The sequence below is a fragment of the Styela clava genome, chromosome 5, assembly GCF_964204865.1.
Source record: "Styela clava chromosome 5, kaStyClav1.hap1.2, whole genome shotgun sequence".
In the NCBI taxonomy this organism is placed as follows: domain Eukaryota; kingdom Metazoa; phylum Chordata; class Ascidiacea; order Stolidobranchia; family Styelidae; genus Styela; species Styela clava.
In genome coordinates this window covers 6,518,526-6,537,564 of record NC_135254.1, presented here as the reverse complement: position 1 = coordinate 6,537,564, position 19,039 = coordinate 6,518,526, and the positions used below count along the sequence as shown (strand labels likewise).

The following is a 19,039-nucleotide window of genomic DNA, read 5'->3' as shown; positions in this document are numbered from 1 at the left end:
GTTATGAGGATAGTTTATGACTTTTGACTATAGGCAGATCAAGTTTAGACTTGTGGCTATGGGAGATTGCTGATTACAAACTTGGGAAGATACACATGGCGCACATGCAAATTGCACCTATATGGTATTTTTAGTAATTACGGAATTATATTAGTGATAGTCGCAGCTTCACTAACTAACTGTTACTTCCGTAGTATGTGTGTCAGGTTAGGGATAGGCCATAAATTAAGATCGACTTTTTTCATTTTGGTTCTATTACAAGTTTGGGACTGTCTGTGTTAGCCAAGCGAATATACCCTCTGCCCAGGGGCTTCCGTCCCTTGACACAACTTGATGTAAAATTGGCAAACAAAATTGGTTACCTCCATATTGGTACACGCACTTCTGGAGTGCCAACCAGCAATCATTAGGACCGAAGAGAATTTTGCTTTAGTAAACCAGAAAATGACATCTCCACATTTCCTAATTGATTTTGGAAAAAATATACAAACGATTTGTGTGGTTTGGGCTAAAATGTTGTTTTCATGTACATGCTGAACAGAGAACAACCTTTCTTACCCTCTTATTTTGAAGAATTTGAAATCGTAAGAAATCAATAATCTAAGCCATCAGTTTCTGATTAATAATGTAGTTTAATATCAATTTGTAAGATCACACTCAGCTCTAATTATATAATCTCAAAACTAATATTCAAAAATTGTAATATTAACATCAATTGATTGATTGCCTGAAATGAAAAATAATAAATTACTTTACAATGACCCAAATTAAAAGAATCGAAGCCCAATAAAAGTTAGAAGCTCAGGCTCGAGATGAGGGTAAAACAAATAAGGTCGAATCAGAGCTTATAATAAATTACAAATTGTATCAAATTCTAATAAGGAGAGGGATAGCGTAACATTAAAAGGTGCAGACAGCCCACAAAGACTTCAGATATGTTTCTCAGCAATGCGACCAATAAAAGACTGGTCATATGAATTATCGAAATATAATTACGATATTCATATGCTCACATATAAGCCGAAACGGTTGATTTATAAAAATACGCATATGAACTGACTCTTTAAATGGTAACGCTTATTACCAGCACACATACTTTTTGACACAGCTAATTTTTGTTATAAATTGGGTTTATCGACATGTTATACAATCAAAATAATTACAATCAAAAACATCCTCGACGTGCTATAGGTACTTCTGGTCGGCGCTGCTGAAAGTGCTTACATGTTGACTGTAATTTATTTCCGTGACGCACGATCACAATAAAACATAAAATTATTATACTGTAAAATTCAACCAAAATGTGGATTGCAGCGCTAGGATGTGTGTGGGATATGCCCCATGTTAATAATGTATTTGTATTAAATATCGACAAAATAATTATTTAGGTTGAAACTTCATCGTCTGCTTGAATAAAAAAGAAATGTGCTTGAAACGAATATCATCAGATAATTCTGAATACCATTGTGTGATTTTGACTTGATTGAGAAATGGAGATTTGACATGTGGAAACACATCTTTCGCAAGCCTGAAACACAATATAAATATATATATATATATTCATACATTTTATTGAAAAACCCTGAGTCAGTGACCTAATAACAAACAAACGAATAAATCAAGATCAGCTTCAAATATTTTTTGGTTTTTGAAAAAAAAAAGGTGGTATGTTTCAGTCTAAAATATTGTGTGATTCTAATACTGACATGAGCGAACTATGGACCGTGGGTCAAATCCATCCCGTTGGGTAATCAATCAATCAATTAAATCGTTTTTCTTAGCCATTCCGGTGAAAAAAATAAAATCAAGAAAGATCATAAAATAGTTGTACCAAATGAACAGGATATCAACGAAATAACCATTCGGCGTTCTTGTCAGCGGCACATTTAAAACTTACAACTTAGCTTAAACTACAAAATTTGCACAGCGCGAAATGTTTTTATGCGAGAACAGCATCGCTGGATGACGCTGCATAGCAAAAATACAACTTGTTATTTATAGAACAGGTGAACTACCTACTAAATTATTTTGAAGCAATGCTTTTCCGGCACTTTTATTTTAACGTTTCTGGGAAAAAGTTGGACACTATATATTAAGTTAAGATTAGTAATAGTCGGATACTAAAAAAATACCAGCACTTTTACTGATAGCTAACGAGAAAAGATGTCTGCATGACTGCAAAAATACCTCAATGAACATGACAAAATAGTAATTTAGTTTGGCCCACCCGATGCTGCCACCACTAAGGTAAAACAAAATTATGATATTTTATCTAAAAAAATAGCTCAAGGAATTTGTGAGATTGCGATTAAATTTGGTTTTAACACGTGGCTTATTGTTTTCCACTTTTGCTTTTGTAACACTAAAAATATTGATCGTAAAATGTAACTTTTTACAGCACACTGATCTAGGTGGGCAAAATTTTTGGCCCGTGGTTCGAGAACCTTGCCCACTCCAGTTCTTATATATGATTTATAAATAACATTTTCAAACATACTTCATTCTCTTCAAATTATTATTATCAAAAATTAATGTTCTGAAGTTAATTTCAATTACCCTTTTTCTGGAGAAGTGCCAGGCAAACGAATTATTACTTCATTTATGTGCTGTTGACAAACATTGATATCTTTGGATTGTAGTAATTCATTCAGCTTATCGTGTGTGGATTTATATTTTATCTCTTCTTTGTTATCGATTATGGATTTGTCTTTTCCTGCTTCATCTTCGGGTTTTTTTATTGGTTCATCTTTGGGTTCAATTTTTACTGCTTCTTGAGAACCTATGCAACATGTATAGCTTGTTAGCAAAAAAATATGCAAACTATCAAAGTTTTTTGACAAGCCTGCTGCAGTGGTAAATATTCCTGCTGCTGTTTGTTTTTATACCTACCGGTACTATTTTCTACCCTCTGTCTGAATTTTGTAGTTTGATGGTCATATTATGTTGATTCAAAAGACCTCATTCATTTGATTGGATATCTATTCTGAACTATCCAACTTATTACCTCATTTGATTTATTTCATTTTTAAATTGAATTCCTTTTCTTTTTTCATTCATTTTATTTAGGTAGATACATATAGAGCTGGCTATGAGAAAATTTGGCGCTTCCGCGCACAACCTGAATCCCAACCTGGTACACATACTATGTTCAGGTTTTGCGCCATCTTGGGGCACATACTTCTGGAAGTCCGAAAATTTTTATACATCAGAAATATACCTTCTGGAAGTATTTCAGAATATGGATCAAGTCCACGAGAGAAATACAGTTTAGAACGATGCCAAGACAGTCTCGAGTATAATGCCAATGTGTGCTCAATGTTAGCCGTTGAGGGAATTCCTTCCAGCTCAGAAGAAGATATCTTGCATTCTTCTTCCAGAAATAGTTTCAATCTCATTTTGGGTTCCATATGCACCTGGAAAGGAAATTTTTACCACAGTTATACATGACTGCTACTGGTATGTGAACTGATTTATGCCAAAAAATATGCCAATACCGCCAGTTATTTGGGAGGTATCATAAAAATTGTATCGTCGCACTTCGTTGGTATTCTCTGCATTAAACAAAATTAAAACCTACACCTTTAGGCGGAATTAAGGTGACATAATTCACATTACCTTAATGATCGCATGGAAACGAACATCTCAAATTTAAATTATAGAAGTATATTAATATAACTGATTTATAAGCAACGTACCGTTGCCAATCGCCTAATTCCATCCTCAAGAGATCTCACAGCTGAGTACACGATTGAGGAATATGACGCTAAGCCATCAGCCTGCATCTTCAAAATGACAGACAACTCCTTCTGTGGAATCAAAATTTACGAAATAATATAATAAAGTCAAAATTTATTCACGTTCGGTGGCGCATCATGCTTAGAGTTAGAAATACACTTGTCTTTGCACCTGCGATTGCCATGCGTGGGTTTGCATGACAGGAAAGAATTGATAGATTCTTCACCGTCAAATAGTGGCTACCTCCACCATCAGGTCAATACATTTAAAAAAAAAGGATCAACTGAAGAATCTCCCCCCGGTAACCCAACTGAAGAATCTCCACCCCAAGTTAGACCAACTGTAGAATCTCCACCCCAACTAAGACCATCTAACCCTACCAAATAATTAGTCCAGGTGAAATGAAGGATCAACTGGTATGCACCAGGTCGAATAAAGGATCAACTGGTATTATCGGCTCAGATGGATTGGGGGAGGGGGATATTCTTCAGTTGGGAAACGGAATCAACTGAAGAATCTCCTTTTTCACGTTTACCAAATATCGAAAATGACTGGATGTCACACATGCCATTAGAGTTGCGCTTTATATTTTTTTGTTTGTTTCACTATACGGTGCATTGGTTTTTTGTTGTGATCTTCTAATGTTTTGTTTTGAAGCACAAGGCCGAGAATCATTAAAAAATTGCAAGGTGTCCGCCATGGAATTTTTTTTTTTTAAATGTTTGGGAACCACTGCACTAAGCTATCTGCATCACAATGTCATTTTAACTGTTGTAAAAAATGAGTGCAATCAATATCTTTTAATTTCTAAATGAAATTGAAAAAGTGTCTGAAAGTTTTTTGAGGACTTTCTTACTTGTTCATTGTTTGAAATAACGCCACTCCAGTCGCTCTCCATACCGGTGATACTGCTGTACCAGATTCGAGGCAATGTCTAAAAAATATAATTTTTAATGTTAAATAATATAGTTTATTTTTAACTAAGGTACTCTTTCAACCTAATTTTTGTAAAAAAATATTCAATATAAAATACTACTTTTACCTTTTTTCTGATAATTCTTTTATCTTTCAAATATCTGACTTCCACCTGTCAAAATATTCAAATTGCACATTTAACATTATACTTTGTCAAGTATTTCAAGTCCTAACTTGAAAGCAATATGTATAAAATTCAGTAATATATGAATCATTTATCACATTTATACAAATTTTATTCTATGTTTTATCTTATCATAGTCAGATTTAGTTGGACAAGCAGATTAAAGCTAAATTTTGTGAAAATTTGGTGCAAGACTTTTGAAAGTTTAGACTTTCTGGGAAAATGTATCCCAATACCAAATAGAACAAAAAAGAAATAAAAAAATTTAGAATGGTTTATTTAAACTGCATTGAAGATGTACTTTTATTTATTTGTTCTTTATTTATTCACTTTTCAAAAAGATTTGGTGTTTTTTACCAGTTTCTCCAAGATATCAAGCTTGTATATAACATTGTGATGCTTCCCAAACTCATCCACTTCAATCGTGTAAACAGCATGAGTTTGTATCAAAGGAAGAATGTCACGATGCTTCTCTATACATATCAAATGAGCACTTGTAACATCACTGACATCAATTTCATTGAACCTGTGAATATAACAGTGGATTCATTCTTTCTTGCTGGTGTTATACCACAATATGACTAATGCAGAATATATCTAATGGTAAAATCATGCTTTCCACCGATATTATACCACCAATCTCATGATACTCATAACTTGCTTACACACATTTACTAGCATGACCACATTTCTATACCCATTACTCCAAATAGACAAACATATTGATTCAAACTCCAGATTGGAATAATTTTGAATTTGTATCCAGGATAAAGAAAATTTGTGTTAAAAAACTATAGCATTGAGCAAAAACTTAAGCATTGTGTTAAAAAACTTTAAAACCCTATTTTTTATTGAAAATACCGATTTCTACATCAAAAAATTAGGCGACTTAGGACAATGAAAGTTTACGGATTTATAGCAGGTAGGACTGAAATTTAAATATATTTTTTAAGGTACAATGACCAAATTGTATCGATTTATGCTATCAAAACATCATGCTATTAAACAAATATAGAATGCTATAGAAGGATCACAATATTATATAAAATGAACCACCATCATTTAGGAACATACTCGCAAGTAATATTTTCAGAGACTTTGCATTTATCAATAAGAGTGTTTTGTACGTCAATAAGATATTCTGCAAACATCTTTGCACATTGTCCTTGTCCAATATTGCTTGGTAGAAACATAGCCACCGGGCTATCTAGAGTCACTGTATGAATATGGTCTGCAAGCAAAGCATGTGCCGCAGATTTTGATTTAAGGGTCGGTACTGTCTGAAAAAAAAAATTATTCCAATTAAATATTTAGAAAACTCCTGCTTTTGTGCCGCCGAGTACCATAAGAAAGAGACACAAGTTTGAACTGAAGAAACGAAGATCATGCGTAAGAGGACCGAACAATTCAAGACATGAAGTTGTATTTTGCCATAAACCATATGATATTAAGTCATCGTATTGACTCTTCCTTAAGAATCTTTATATTATTTTTGACATCATTAGTAATACCTCATTCCAAAGGTCAATATAGATTTTCGCTATTTGTACTTCTTCATTATTTTTCAAATAATTTTTTAATTCTCCAGTTTCAGCTTCTTCGTATGACAAAAATCCTTGGCACCTTGGAGAAAATACAGAGAGATATGTATATATTTGTTTGTACTTCCATAAGTATACGTCAGTATATGTCACACGATAAGTAAACTCCACTCGTATTACTCCACAAAATGTATACATGCTTAAACTCTGATTGAATTAATTGAATATTGTGATATTATATTTCCCCAAAAATAAATATATAAAAATTATCGACCACGTTTATTATTTTTTAAAAGGAAATTTCCTCAAGGCAAGGTCACGAACTCAGAAATATAGGAAGTTGATCTTTGAGCAAAGTTACAGCCAGGCTACAACTGTAGTGTCAAGAGGTACTGATACGATTACTGGCATTCTGTAAAATGTACAGGGTGCCTCAAAAGTAAGTTTACACTTTAATTTTGCTTTGCTTTTCAGGTACTCATCATAGATCGTTCATTTCTTCAAAAAAAAAAGAATGGATAAGTCGTAAAATTTAGGTATTGTTTGCATTTTTCATCAACCCACAGAATGACAAGGTAAAAAATGCGCTAAGTTTGCCTTACCGATTTATATGCTTTTTGACAAACAGAAATTTTGCACCTCATTTATTAGATTAATCTCCTCGTCATTCTGTGGGTTGATGAAAAATGCGAACAATACTTAAACTTTACCATACTATGTTTTGAACGAACGAGAAGTGAACAATCTATGATGAGTACCTGAAAAGAATCTGAGTACCTTTTATTACAAAATGATGAGTGTATACTTACTTTTGAAAAACCCTGTATAACTGTACATCAGTAAATACTAATTGACTAGTAGTTAGAGCAGACTTGAAGTTGTTCAAGTTCCTAACTTGAATAGTTTTGTACATACTGTTTATTCAACCAGCGAGAGTCCACAGCATATCAAGTTTGACAACAAAAACCTTTTTTCAGATGAACAAGTTTTGAAAGTTTAGAACAACATATTTTATTACATTAACTGCACAAAGAGCCCAGCAATGCAACATAACTTTCCGTAACAAAAAAATATTAATTCAGATAGAGGAAAATTGTGTTTCATTTTAAGGAAATTTGCTCAAATCGGGTGACGAGCACCCACACAGAAATAAAGGTCAGTGGTCTATGAGCAAAGTTACGAAAGATACTGAAGGGCCAAATACTACTGAGGCTAGCATATTCCCCAATAACTCTTGAAAATTTTGATTGTATAAAAATGATTAATATAACCTTTTTATCAAAATATAATGTAGTTTCAGCACAGTCTCCAATCCTTCAATGAGATCCAAATTTTCCGTAGTTAGTACACTTTTGAGAATGCTCCCTGTCACGGAAATAAAGTTTTTTATTAGTATACGCGGTCCACATTTTATTTTCGATTGCAAAATAAACCTTTCCAACTCAACTATGTATTGTATTGTTGATTCATCAGAAAGAAGGAGTTCAATGCATTGCAAGCAATACTGCACAATGCAAAGCATGTTTGTTAATGCACCAATGTCTATTCTGCGTTGGTTTGCAGTTTATTATCTTATTCTTAATCATCAATGTAACAGAATTACTGGACTCCTCAGCATTTCAGTTGATCACCCCGACTACGTTATTTACCCATCCAAGTGAGAATTTGCAGGATACGATTCACATATTTATCAGATGCATGGACTTGAAGTTGATGCATTTAAAATGATTGAGTGAACAACTATTTCACAAGCTGTACTGGCATCTGAAAGAGGGGCCACCAGATTTCAATTATACCTTTGGTATTTATTTCAGGTTAGATGTTAGAAATGTCATAATTCAAATTTATAGAATTTCAAATTTATGGTTTTGCACATCTCAAAGTATGTCAACAAAGTGTAAAATGGATTTAGTGATTTTAAACTGAAAATACAAATAATATAATATATAGATTGTTGCTAATTTAAAAAAAAATTCTTACTTTTATTTGATTCATCTAAAACTTGCAAGAGTCGTTCAAAGCAACAAAGCTCAGTATAGCAGCAAAGTGATTCTCTTTTCCACAGCAGGTTTTCAACCACGTCATGATCAGACATATTACAATCATGCAAAAACCTGTGAAAATATAACCAAACAAGCCTCAATAATGCTAAAATATGCTTAATTTCATCTTCAAGTTTCTTTAAGTTTAAATTTCAACTTTTAACTCCGCATTTTTTTAACTCATTTATTTCTGGAACAAATTGAACTACTTTCATGCCAAATTAGACTGAACTGGATGGGGGTTTTCACAAGATTTTCTAATAAGTTAGGACATAAATACTTTATCTCTTGCATAGCCAATTGCATGCACTTTACCACATCCACAATATTATGCTTCTCAGCCAGAAAACTCACAAAGATCAAGATTATATGAATATATTACAAGAAAAGCAAACTAAGCAGAAAACCAGACAAAGATGTTTCCAACTTTGAAAATATACCATTGATATAATTGTTAACAGACAAAAACACAATTATTTGTGATTGTTGTCCAAAAATAATAATTATTTTACATGGAATGCAAAGACAATGATAGATTGATTTTTTTTGCAATTTTCAGCAGTTACACAACAATTTGCGGATTGCATTTAAATCCGTTTTCAAGGCGAGTGGAAATCGAAAAAGGGATAGAATTCATTCCAACGTCATTCCTAAATTTGCATGCATTGAATGATACCAATTTAACCTACTTTCACCATTTGTTCACATACTTAAATAAGTTAGATTGCGAGAGATGACGTTTTTTCTCAGCCTTAAGGTTCTTCAGAGTATTGTCGATAGAGTTTAGAACATAAGACAGGTATTTTTCTCGAAAATCGGTTTTCCATCTAAATCTCCCTTCTGATGTTATCCAGTCAAATTTTTCCATGCCTGGATGAGACTGCAAAAGTTTTAACCATATTAGAACAATGCAGTTTTTGCCCAAGTTGTAATTGCCTTAGGTTGATTTGATAAATCAAAAAGATTTCCATTTTTTGAAGTGTAGTAGTTAGGTAAGAGATTTCTCAAACGAGGTATGTCATATCTTATAAACAATTGCAAAATTCACATATGCAAATCTGAAATGATGCTGTGCATAAAGAACTGAGACACAGTCAGAAATCCTCCCTGCCAAAAAAATCACCACCTGGTAATGAAGAGATAGTTAATGATCTAAATCAGGGGTGGGCAAGGTTTCTGGACCTGAGGCTTTTGCCCATCTAGACTGTCGGACCATGTAAGTGAGACGTAAAAGTTACATTGTATGAACATATTTGAAGTGTTACTAAAGCAAAGGTGTAAAATAATGAGCCTTGTTTCAAAACTAAGTTTAATCGCAATCTTAACAAATTCCAGTTAGTTTTAACTTAAACATCTAAATTTGGCTTTGGCGTCATTGTGGCAGCATTTGGCGGGCCAGATTGAATTACCCAACGGGCCGGATCTGGCCTGCAGGCCGTAGATTGCCCATGTCTGATCTAAATCAAACCCTAATCATGGGCAATGTTTTTTAACTTCATACAGCAATATTTTTATCTAATAAATAAGTAGAATTTATACTAATTGATTTTTATTTGAAGCTAATTCGGTCCAAACCAGTGGTACCAACCGCCGGTCCGTGGCAACCTTGCTGCCAGTCCGTCAAATACATTCCAATATTAATATATTATAAAAAATTGCAATATACAAAGTAATGACGCCATGTCAGGTGTTGACAGGACAGAGCAAGAGACTCCTACTTTAACTTTACAATTGCCTCGAAACGACCTTGCAGCAATGTTGATATGGAAACAAGAAAATAACAAAAGGGAGACTTTAGTAGGCAGTATGATAGGAAGTATTTGAAACTAGATTTCGCTATTGCTCCCAGCAACGAAAAATGACGGCTTCCCATCTGCCTAGTCTACGCCAATTTTTTTTTTACACGCAATAAAATCCGAAAAAGTACCAAAATTGTGTTGAAGACAACGCTCTACTTCACCTTGCAGAAACTTATGTCCAAAGTAACCCCCGACCCCCATCCCCCCCCCCCCCCCCCTCCCTCGCTTGCTGCGCCTCTGCCGTAAGTTATTATTCTGGTTAGTTCGGATCATATACTATAAAACTTTTGTATCCATAATTAATAGGAAATATTTGTATATTACTTTCATAATTACTTATTCCCTTTTTGTTTACAATTTTGGAAAATGTTCCATAATTTTGCTATGAACAAGGCTTTAGAAAAATAACAGGCTAAAATATCTCATGTTTGTAGCCTTCCCATTTTATTACACCCTGAGTGAGGTATGTGATTGTGGTTAATCACAAAATATTGAAGCTCAGATGCCAACATTGTTAGATAATCCACTCAACAACACATAGCAAGTAGTTGAATAAATGATTCAAACCTTAGTATCCCATATTTGTTCTAGGATGTGGTGAATAATCAGTACAGTTTCATTCATATTCATCCTCCACATCCTTTTCAATTTTAGCAAAATTGAAAAAAGCTCTTTTGTTAGATAGTTGTTCAATTCATGTGTCCTAGTTGACCGACTGAGCATGCTGAAACAGAGGTATTTATCATTAACAAAAAGATATAGATAACATAAAAGAGCAATATTTCTAATCCTAATTTTTTTTTTAGAAATTTTTGAGCAATTCAATGCTGATTTCATTTTCATTCATTCTTGCATTGAAGGAAGTGTTTTATTACAATTTATTTAGCCGGAACAGACTTTCAAAATTGTCAATATCATACCACATATAGAAATATACCCAATTGCAAAATCGTCAAATAAAAATTTATCAGCCATGAAAATATTAAGAAAACACTTCGCACGCCGTTGCACCTCTGACCACCCCGTCCAAAATTGCATTCTGTGTCGGATACCGTAATTATATGGGTTGCTAGACTCCTCGTTATTGCAGATTTTTGCCATAAGGTTGTTTAAATAAATTTTATCTTCAAGCGAAATTGTAGATTAATGTAAGTTTTGTATAAATATAATAAACTCACGTTATAACAGCCTGTTCATTATTAGTAAAACCGATCAGTATACTGGCATGTAGTATGAAGGTTATGATTAAGGTGGCATCTTCGAAGTTTGGATCGAATTTTTCAGCAAACATGGTTGGTAAAGATAGCCTACTAGTTTGACCTGGTTTGAATGCAAACTGGGCAAAGCCGGACATCATATAGCAACTTTTCCTCAAGGTTGTTGCTAATGACATCACAAGTAATTGGACAAAGCCACGCTCTCTTGAATTTGTGATTGATTTTATATTTTTGAATAGAGAAACAAGTTTGTCATCCGTTTCTTTAAAGATGGAAAATTCTACATCATCGATGGTAATTCTGGTCAGATCTAGGCCTTGTTGATACTTTCTTCTCACCGAGTAGTACAGTTTGTTTCGGCTTGGTGGTTTAGCTGCAAGTTCAGAAATAAAATCAGCATATCCTTGTATAGGTTTTCTGAAGCCGCCCTCCTCTTCGGCCAATATTTCATCAAAGAGAAGCCAAGGGGTTTTGTCATACTCAGCCAACAGATCTTTCCAGTTATTAGGGATTAATCTCTGCAAATTAAAAGAGTGTTATAAGTTTGATGGCGATTTTTCATGAGAATTTGCCTGAGGTAATAAGGTATTGCACATAAGAAGGTCAACTTTAAGTCATAGGTGATCACTGGAAAGAGATAATAAAACTGCAATTTGGTGAGAAAATTTAAAATCGAAGGATGCAAAGGAAAATTTACATTTGAATGGGCCATACATAGGTTATTGGTGATTACTAGTAAAATGTATTTTGACTAATTTTATATATACAAAGAATAAAGCAAATTGTGCATATAACAAATTATTTTCTTACTTTGGCTACTTCAGATTTCAACATCTGTCTGTACCAGTCAGTACCGAATTGTTCACATCCAGCTTTGACGACAAGCTGCTTCACATCAATTATTTTGCAGCGTTTGCAAAAATCAATGAAGTTATCAATAAAATCATCCATGTTTGAAACTTCACTCTTATTGCTTTTCCGGTAGAACTGATTGGCTAAGACTCTGCATGCATTTCTCAAAGTAGCTATTGCTTCTAATGTTTCAAAGGTCAATTTTTGTGACTTCAGTATTAAGCTTTCTTTTTCCAATTTTTGCATGTTAACTGAATCACCGTTTTTAAGGAGCAATTGTTGTTCAAAGTGATATATTATGAATTGTGAAATTTTTCTTTTTTCATCACCACCCTGCTGCTGCAATATTTCGTTAACTTCATCAGTGACAATTACCCGCTCATTCGTCACTAATACTCCAAATATGCAAGCTTTTGTGTTTATATCAGATCCAATAGCGGATGATTCCAATTTCCTTTCACTTTCATTCATGTCAGTCTGAATAAGCAGTGTGAAGATTAGTTTGATTAAGGATTTTTTTTCTTCTTTGTCGACAGGTTTCATGACAGATGAAAAACAAATATTCTTTAAAAAATCAACAAAAAAGCTGGTACAACTGTACTGAAAATGTTGTAATTTTTCTTGATCTTCGTTGGGTAGCCTAGCAGCCTCATATTTTTGAATATTGCTTAGGCACTGAGGACATTTGGGTGATTCCTCTGCAAGCATCTTTTCACAGCATTGTAGGCAAAGAAAGTGTCCGCATAATAGACGTTGGGGATCTTCCATTTCCTCATCGCAGTTTTTGCAATCCAATGATCCCCATGATAGAAGTAATTTCATTTCCAAATCCCCATAGCATTTTCCAATACTATTGCATACAATGGTAGTAAAATCTTCAATGTTGTTTTCATCTGGAACAGAAACTAGCAATTCAGCAGAATTAGCTATTACTTTGATGTATTTATATCTGTATTCATCGCTGGGAATCAACTGTAGGAGCAAGACTCTGAGTAGAGATATTGGTAACCATTCCTTCATCAGATCATCTTTTTTTTTTTTTACTTGTATACAATCATATACGAGATAAACGGTTTTTTCCATACTCTTGGCTTGCTCCAACCAGGACACACAATTTTTTGGATATTTTGAAAAAGATGTAGTTTTTTGTCTAAGATCCTTTATAGCTATTAACATCCCCCAATAGTGTACATCTCCAGCATGCCAATCCCAAGAATTTTTCATGATTTCTTCATTAATAGACTTAGCCACAAGTGGGCAAACTCTAAATATTTCCCTCAATATTTTCAGTTTCTTTTTTAAGTCATTGAAAGCAGAATAAACAAGTGCAAGTTCATCTCCATGTTCCACATTGTCTCCATCTTTAAACATTTTTTTCTTGACGATTCCAATAACAGCTTCAACTTCAGTTTCTAGATGTTCTTCAGAACTTGGTGTGTAGTGGCTATTGACCAAATCATGCACATAATCATTTATTAACTCTGGGTATAGTGAGATTCCGTTTTTGATAACAGGATATAAATTGTTCTGTCTGAAAATATCTACCAAACTCGATTCTTGTTGTGAATTTAAATGTGGTCGCAAAACGTCAGTAACCACAAACCTGAATGGGAACTTACATGCCAAAGAAGGACATTCAGTAATGGGACTTACAGCTATGAATTCTTTATGCATCCAGTTCAGTCTTATGCTTCTCCGATTATCAAACGGCAACTTTTCAAACATACTTAGCCATATGTTTTCTTTTCGATCTCCATTTTGTTGATTAATATCAGAATATTTGTCGATAAGATTCAAATTGCACTGAACATCAATATTACAAATGAAGTGAGCTAACAAGTTTGATATCAGTGTCTTCAAATACAAAAGCAGAGCTTTATGAAACGTTCCTCCTTCTTGTAAGCTCTTTTTATCATTTGCCACAGCATGAATCCAATTATTGCTTTTCAAGGTATCCTCAGTCACTAGAATTTCATGTATCTTGTCTAGAAATATGGCCCGAAAATTTTTGTCTGTGTCCTCATCAAGATGCAGAAGCTTTGTTAGGGTTTTTACTCTTTCTTTGTAGCGTGTGGCTGCACTATGAGAGCCTTCAATTTTAGCCATTGCCTTGCTGAGACAATCTTTTAAAAACCGTTTCATGGATTTGTTATTTGCATTTTTCGGATCAAATAGGTTGGTGAGATCTGTACTCAACAATGTTTTAATAGAGAAAACATTTTCATTTTCGGTTCCAACAGTTTCAATTTCATCAATTTGCGAGGGTCTTACTTCATCGACATAGATAATTCTGTTGTCTCGTGATTGTTGCATAAAAAAATCCGCATTTCTTTCAATGGACCACAGAACAATAACAATAATGTTCACTGAAATTCCTTTTTTATCTTTATTAGACCAGGCATGCTTTGCACATTCGATTAGCTTTGCATACTTGTGGGCCTGGGGACACTGCAATACTAATATTTTAGTATTTATCTTCTTAGAAGTGTCCTGCTTGTAATCCTTGCAATCTTGTGAGAATATTTCAAGATCGTGTTCGAACTCTCTGAGTGTATAATATTGTCTAACATTGAGTATCATGACATCATATTCTTTCAAATTCAGATTTTTTTCCAACTGCTCACGATCATTACCTACAAGGCTACCAGAGTAAGATACAACTTCAAACATGTTGATAGATATTTGTTCTTGAAGTCCTAATGATCGCACAGTCTGGTGCAAGAAGTCTGTCAGGTCATGGTGACTTTGTTTTTCAAAATAGGTACTGTGTAACTTTTTCATTTGATCAAGGTCAGTGATATTTTTTTCGATTCTGTACATTGCATCCAAAGTTGCAGATTGGAGTAATATTTCTTTACATTCTTCCTTGTCTGGGTACAATAGCAGAGTTGAGCTCACTGTATCTTTTTGATGACCTACCAAAGAATCTGGTATTTGGAAGTCATCTCTTACAAATAACTCCGTCCATTTTTGGACTTCTGCCATTTTATCCCATTCTGATTCTGGCAATAATGCATCTGAATCTAATAAATGCTTTTCCAGACGATTAAGCAGTGGTATTGGATATTCTGTATAAGCTTTATCTTTTTGTTCAAGTAATATCAATCGGAATGTTTTAGAAACACAGCATTTCAATCTTTGCCCTCCCAATCCTATGTCCACATACCGCTTTCCGCCAAGAGTGTTGTAATGTTGATTCAGAGCGTCATACAAGGATTCTTGAATTTCAGCAAGATTTAGCATTACCACAGGTGTTCCTGTTTCCATGCAAGTCTTTACTTCATGTATATTTCTGCATATCTCAGCAAAATTTTGATCTCCTGGAAAGCTGGAGCCGATGATGACTTTCATCTTGGTAAAATCTTCTACAACCAATGTAACAAGGTTTATAGAAGGATAATAATTAGTTAGAAGAAGCAAGTATCGACTGTCGGTTTCACCAAGATTAGTCTGCACTACCTCATTTATTGCCATTAGAGAAAGTTCCGAGTCTGGAAAAATGCTACAAATTTGTTTTTTGAATTCCTCGGGTATACCTGATTCCTTGCCTCCAAAATTTCTTGCTACTGCATTGAATAATGATTTAGGATCACCAAAGTGACCATTGCATGCTTTTATAAGACTGTAAAAATCTCTAAGACCAAAAAATCTCATGTTTTTTATGTCCTTCATTATTTTCGAATATACTTTTGTTAAAACTCTCAAAACTTCTTTAGCTTTGGGATGACTTTGCTCATTGATGGCGCAGATGTCTGAAGCAGTTCTTATTAAATCTGCTTCATTTGGATCTTCATGAAGAAGAAAAACACCTCTGTTCAGTTTTGCAGGGTCAAGTGGCCAGTTTGATAAACCAAGAAATGCAACTTGATGTCCTCGTTCGTTACTTTTCATGTTTCCAAATTCAAGTAATGGATGAAGAACCTGAAAAGTAATTCATTATGCTTTAATATTGCCTCAATTTATTAACTATTCTATGCTTTGAGTTTAAACGAGCATAAAAGTAGTATTTATCTCAAAAAATCTGATTTAAAAAGGCTCTGGACTGGACACTAACAAAGTGTCTAGATCAATTGTATTCTGCAAAAAAGCATAGTGTACGTGATGCCAATGACGTTTGAACATGATATTCTTTGGCCTATGATGTTCATAATCTTTAATTTGTAAACTCATTTGAAATACATATTATTGCTTTATGTGACGTATATGATAGAGAACCTACCTTGAGTGGCATAGCCGGTGAATCTTCTGCAAGACCAATTTCATCCAGCACAGCTACGGATGTAAATGTATTTGAATCATTGTTTTCTTGCATTTCGCAACATTGCTCAAATGTGTGGATAATTCCAGCAGCGTCTGATAAAGCACTACACTGGTAGGACATCAAATTCGCCTGCAGAATATATCTAATGTTAATAAGAGTTACTTATTACTCATTTTCTTTTATGTATACAGAGACTCACACACCTGTTTTAATCCAACGAAAAGCTTTGAGTCTGAGAATCTTCCTCTCATGCAATTTGACACTAGTGTCTTTGCCAAGGATTTGGAACTGCCCGGTTTTCCAATGACGAAAAGAGGAATTCTCAAGTCTACACAGACGACCATCATAAAGAAATTTTCCATCAGAGCTTGATTGTATGAAATATTCTCTGAACTACTTTGAATTTGTGCTTGAAGTAAGAAAACTCTTTGGCAGGCTAAAAATTCTTGCAATAAGTCATTCTCAGTCCACTTTGAAACACCAAGTTTTGTTAATGTCTCACTTATCTTTATTCTAAACTTTGATCTATTGTGTTGCAGGGAGGCGTGATAGCAAACATTAATTGCATGAATTATTTTGCGTGCACCTGCTTCAATGACTGGAAGTCTTTCATAGGTTTTAGATTTTTCCACATCAAGTAATGGAAAAAGTACTTCACTATGCTCATGAAACCACTTAAATACTTCCATGCATCGTTCCACATCGCGCAAACTGACTATTCTAAACTCATTACTTTGATTTTTAACTTTGATGAACTTTTGAGCCTCAAACACAAGATTGCTAATAACCTTGGTTTCAACATCATTGATTTGATTCACAGGATCACGAGTAATATTTTTGGCAATCTGCTGAATATAAAGTTGTTCAGTACTTTCATCAGCTTGTTCCATGACCCAAACATAAGGTTCCATACTAGGAGGAAGTGGTAACACTTTGTACAATAGATGTCGCATTCCACTACCACTTTTTTCATCGGTTTGATTTGCATGGATTTTGCTTCCTAGTCCACAAGACTCAAGATGCTTTATAGAAGTGTTTGACATTTTTCTATGTGGGTTACATGCAGCGATAATTGTTATGTTTTCCATAGCCACTACTTCTCCATCGAATGTATTGTCACACATCACCTCTTTAATTGCGTATATGGCTTCTGTTGTATTTGCTTCATCAAAAAAAAGCAGTCTCATGTCCTGGTCCGTTTCACTTTGTGACCATACCTTCTCTGCTTCTTTGACACTTTCCTGAATATCAGAGGCAGTAACACCACCATATACTTTTCTTGTGATCAAAACTCTAGCATTTTCATTCAATGCTTTAAGTTTACTAAGAAATTCTACCATCCTTGTTTTTCCACATCCAGTTTCTCCTTCTATCACCATAGGAATTTTATACTGGATTCTCATATTCAATGAAATGATTTTTTGCAAATTATCTGTAGTCAGCTTGTAAGTAGGGTCAGGGTCTTGACATTTGAAGGGAGCATTTGTTGCCGATCTCAAAACACTAAGCTGTCTTGGTCTATCCCAATTATCAAATTGGTTCACTATATGGAATTTTTTATCTTTTTTATCTAATTCTTTGATTGAAAATGTTAGTAGTTTGGTTTCTTCATTATCGAGGAGATTTGGTGAAACTAACTTGACATTAATGAATGTAATATAAACTTCTTCTTTTTTGTTCACATTTGTTTTATGAAAAAAAATAAAGGGTTTAAGCTTGCCTGAAGAACGGCTCTCTTCATTGTTGAATATGCCTATAAATCGTTTGCCCATGCTAATCATGTACTTCATCATAAAGCTTTTGACATTCTCTATCAATTTTTTATTTTCTTTATACCAAATCTCACACAACCTGAGCTGAGAGTCAAGAAAAGTCACAAAATGCTTGATCTGGGCCCATGATGCATTCACTCCACAATATTCCAACATTATTTCGATACATTCTTCTTCTGTCCCATACAGCTTATTTTCAATATACTTAAATTTATCTAATAACTTCTTTCCTTCCTTTTTTGCTGCTTCCGCTTCTAAGTCTTCTTTGTAATGCTTCAAGTACTGGTAGGGTCGTTGAAAAACAGTTGACACGAACATTTTAGAATCCATTGCAAGTGTGTTATCGTTATTACTGAACGTTGAACTGATAACTTCTTGGGGTTGAAGTGCCATTGTGCAAGGAAATAGATTAAGCATTGAAATCTCTGAGTGCTGAAATAAAAAAAGTAAGGTATAGTTACAATAAATTACTGAATGCCACTTTCATATTAAGAATATTCATCCCTTGATGTAGTGTAGATTTACACATATAGTGTTTGAGTCTAGACAAGCCCATTAGAGCCTATTACTATGTAACAAATGAAAGTTTCTATGCTGCTAAGGTTTAAAAATGAACGTATCAAATACTGTGTGTCCTGAATTGTATGATCCAAATTAATCGAATTAAGTACAATTACATAACCAAATTAACAAAGTAAATGGAACATAAAAAATTTTTTGA

At 34.0% G+C, this 19,039-nt stretch overlaps 2 protein-coding genes across 2 annotated transcripts in view; both read right to left on the bottom strand.

The window, feature by feature from the left end:
• Positions 1 to 482: 482 nt before the first annotated feature.
• On the bottom strand, positions 483 to 15,807 carry LOC144422683 (E3 ubiquitin-protein ligase rnf213-alpha-like). The gene is made up of 15 exons (XM_078112381.1): positions 12,244 to 15,807; positions 11,395 to 11,951; positions 10,784 to 10,940; positions 9,128 to 9,297; positions 8,356 to 8,489; positions 7,647 to 7,740; positions 6,346 to 6,457; positions 5,909 to 6,114; positions 5,192 to 5,360; positions 4,778 to 4,822; positions 4,592 to 4,669; positions 3,696 to 3,806; positions 3,218 to 3,413; positions 2,557 to 2,779; positions 483 to 1,528 (listed from the first exon to the last, which is right to left on the bottom strand). Exons 1-15 carry the CDS (start codon positions 15,757 to 15,759, stop codon positions 1,381 to 1,383), a joined length of 5,916 nt encoding a protein of 1,971 aa, XP_077968507.1. The 5' UTR covers positions 15,760 to 15,807; the 3' UTR covers positions 483 to 1,380.
• LOC144422831 (E3 ubiquitin-protein ligase rnf213-alpha-like) overlaps positions 15,759 to 19,039 on the bottom strand; it is a 26,331-nt gene continuing 23,050 nt past the window's right edge. The window contains exons 20-23 of the mRNA XM_078112694.1: positions 16,750 to 18,750; positions 16,505 to 16,675; positions 15,973 to 16,206; positions 15,759 to 15,776 (exon numbers count right to left, since the gene is read on the bottom strand). Coding sequence (XP_077968820.1) covers positions 15,759 to 15,776; positions 15,973 to 16,206; positions 16,505 to 16,675; positions 16,750 to 18,750 — 2,424 coding nt within the window. The remainder of the gene's footprint in view (positions 15,777 to 15,972; positions 16,207 to 16,504; positions 16,676 to 16,749; positions 18,751 to 19,039) is intronic.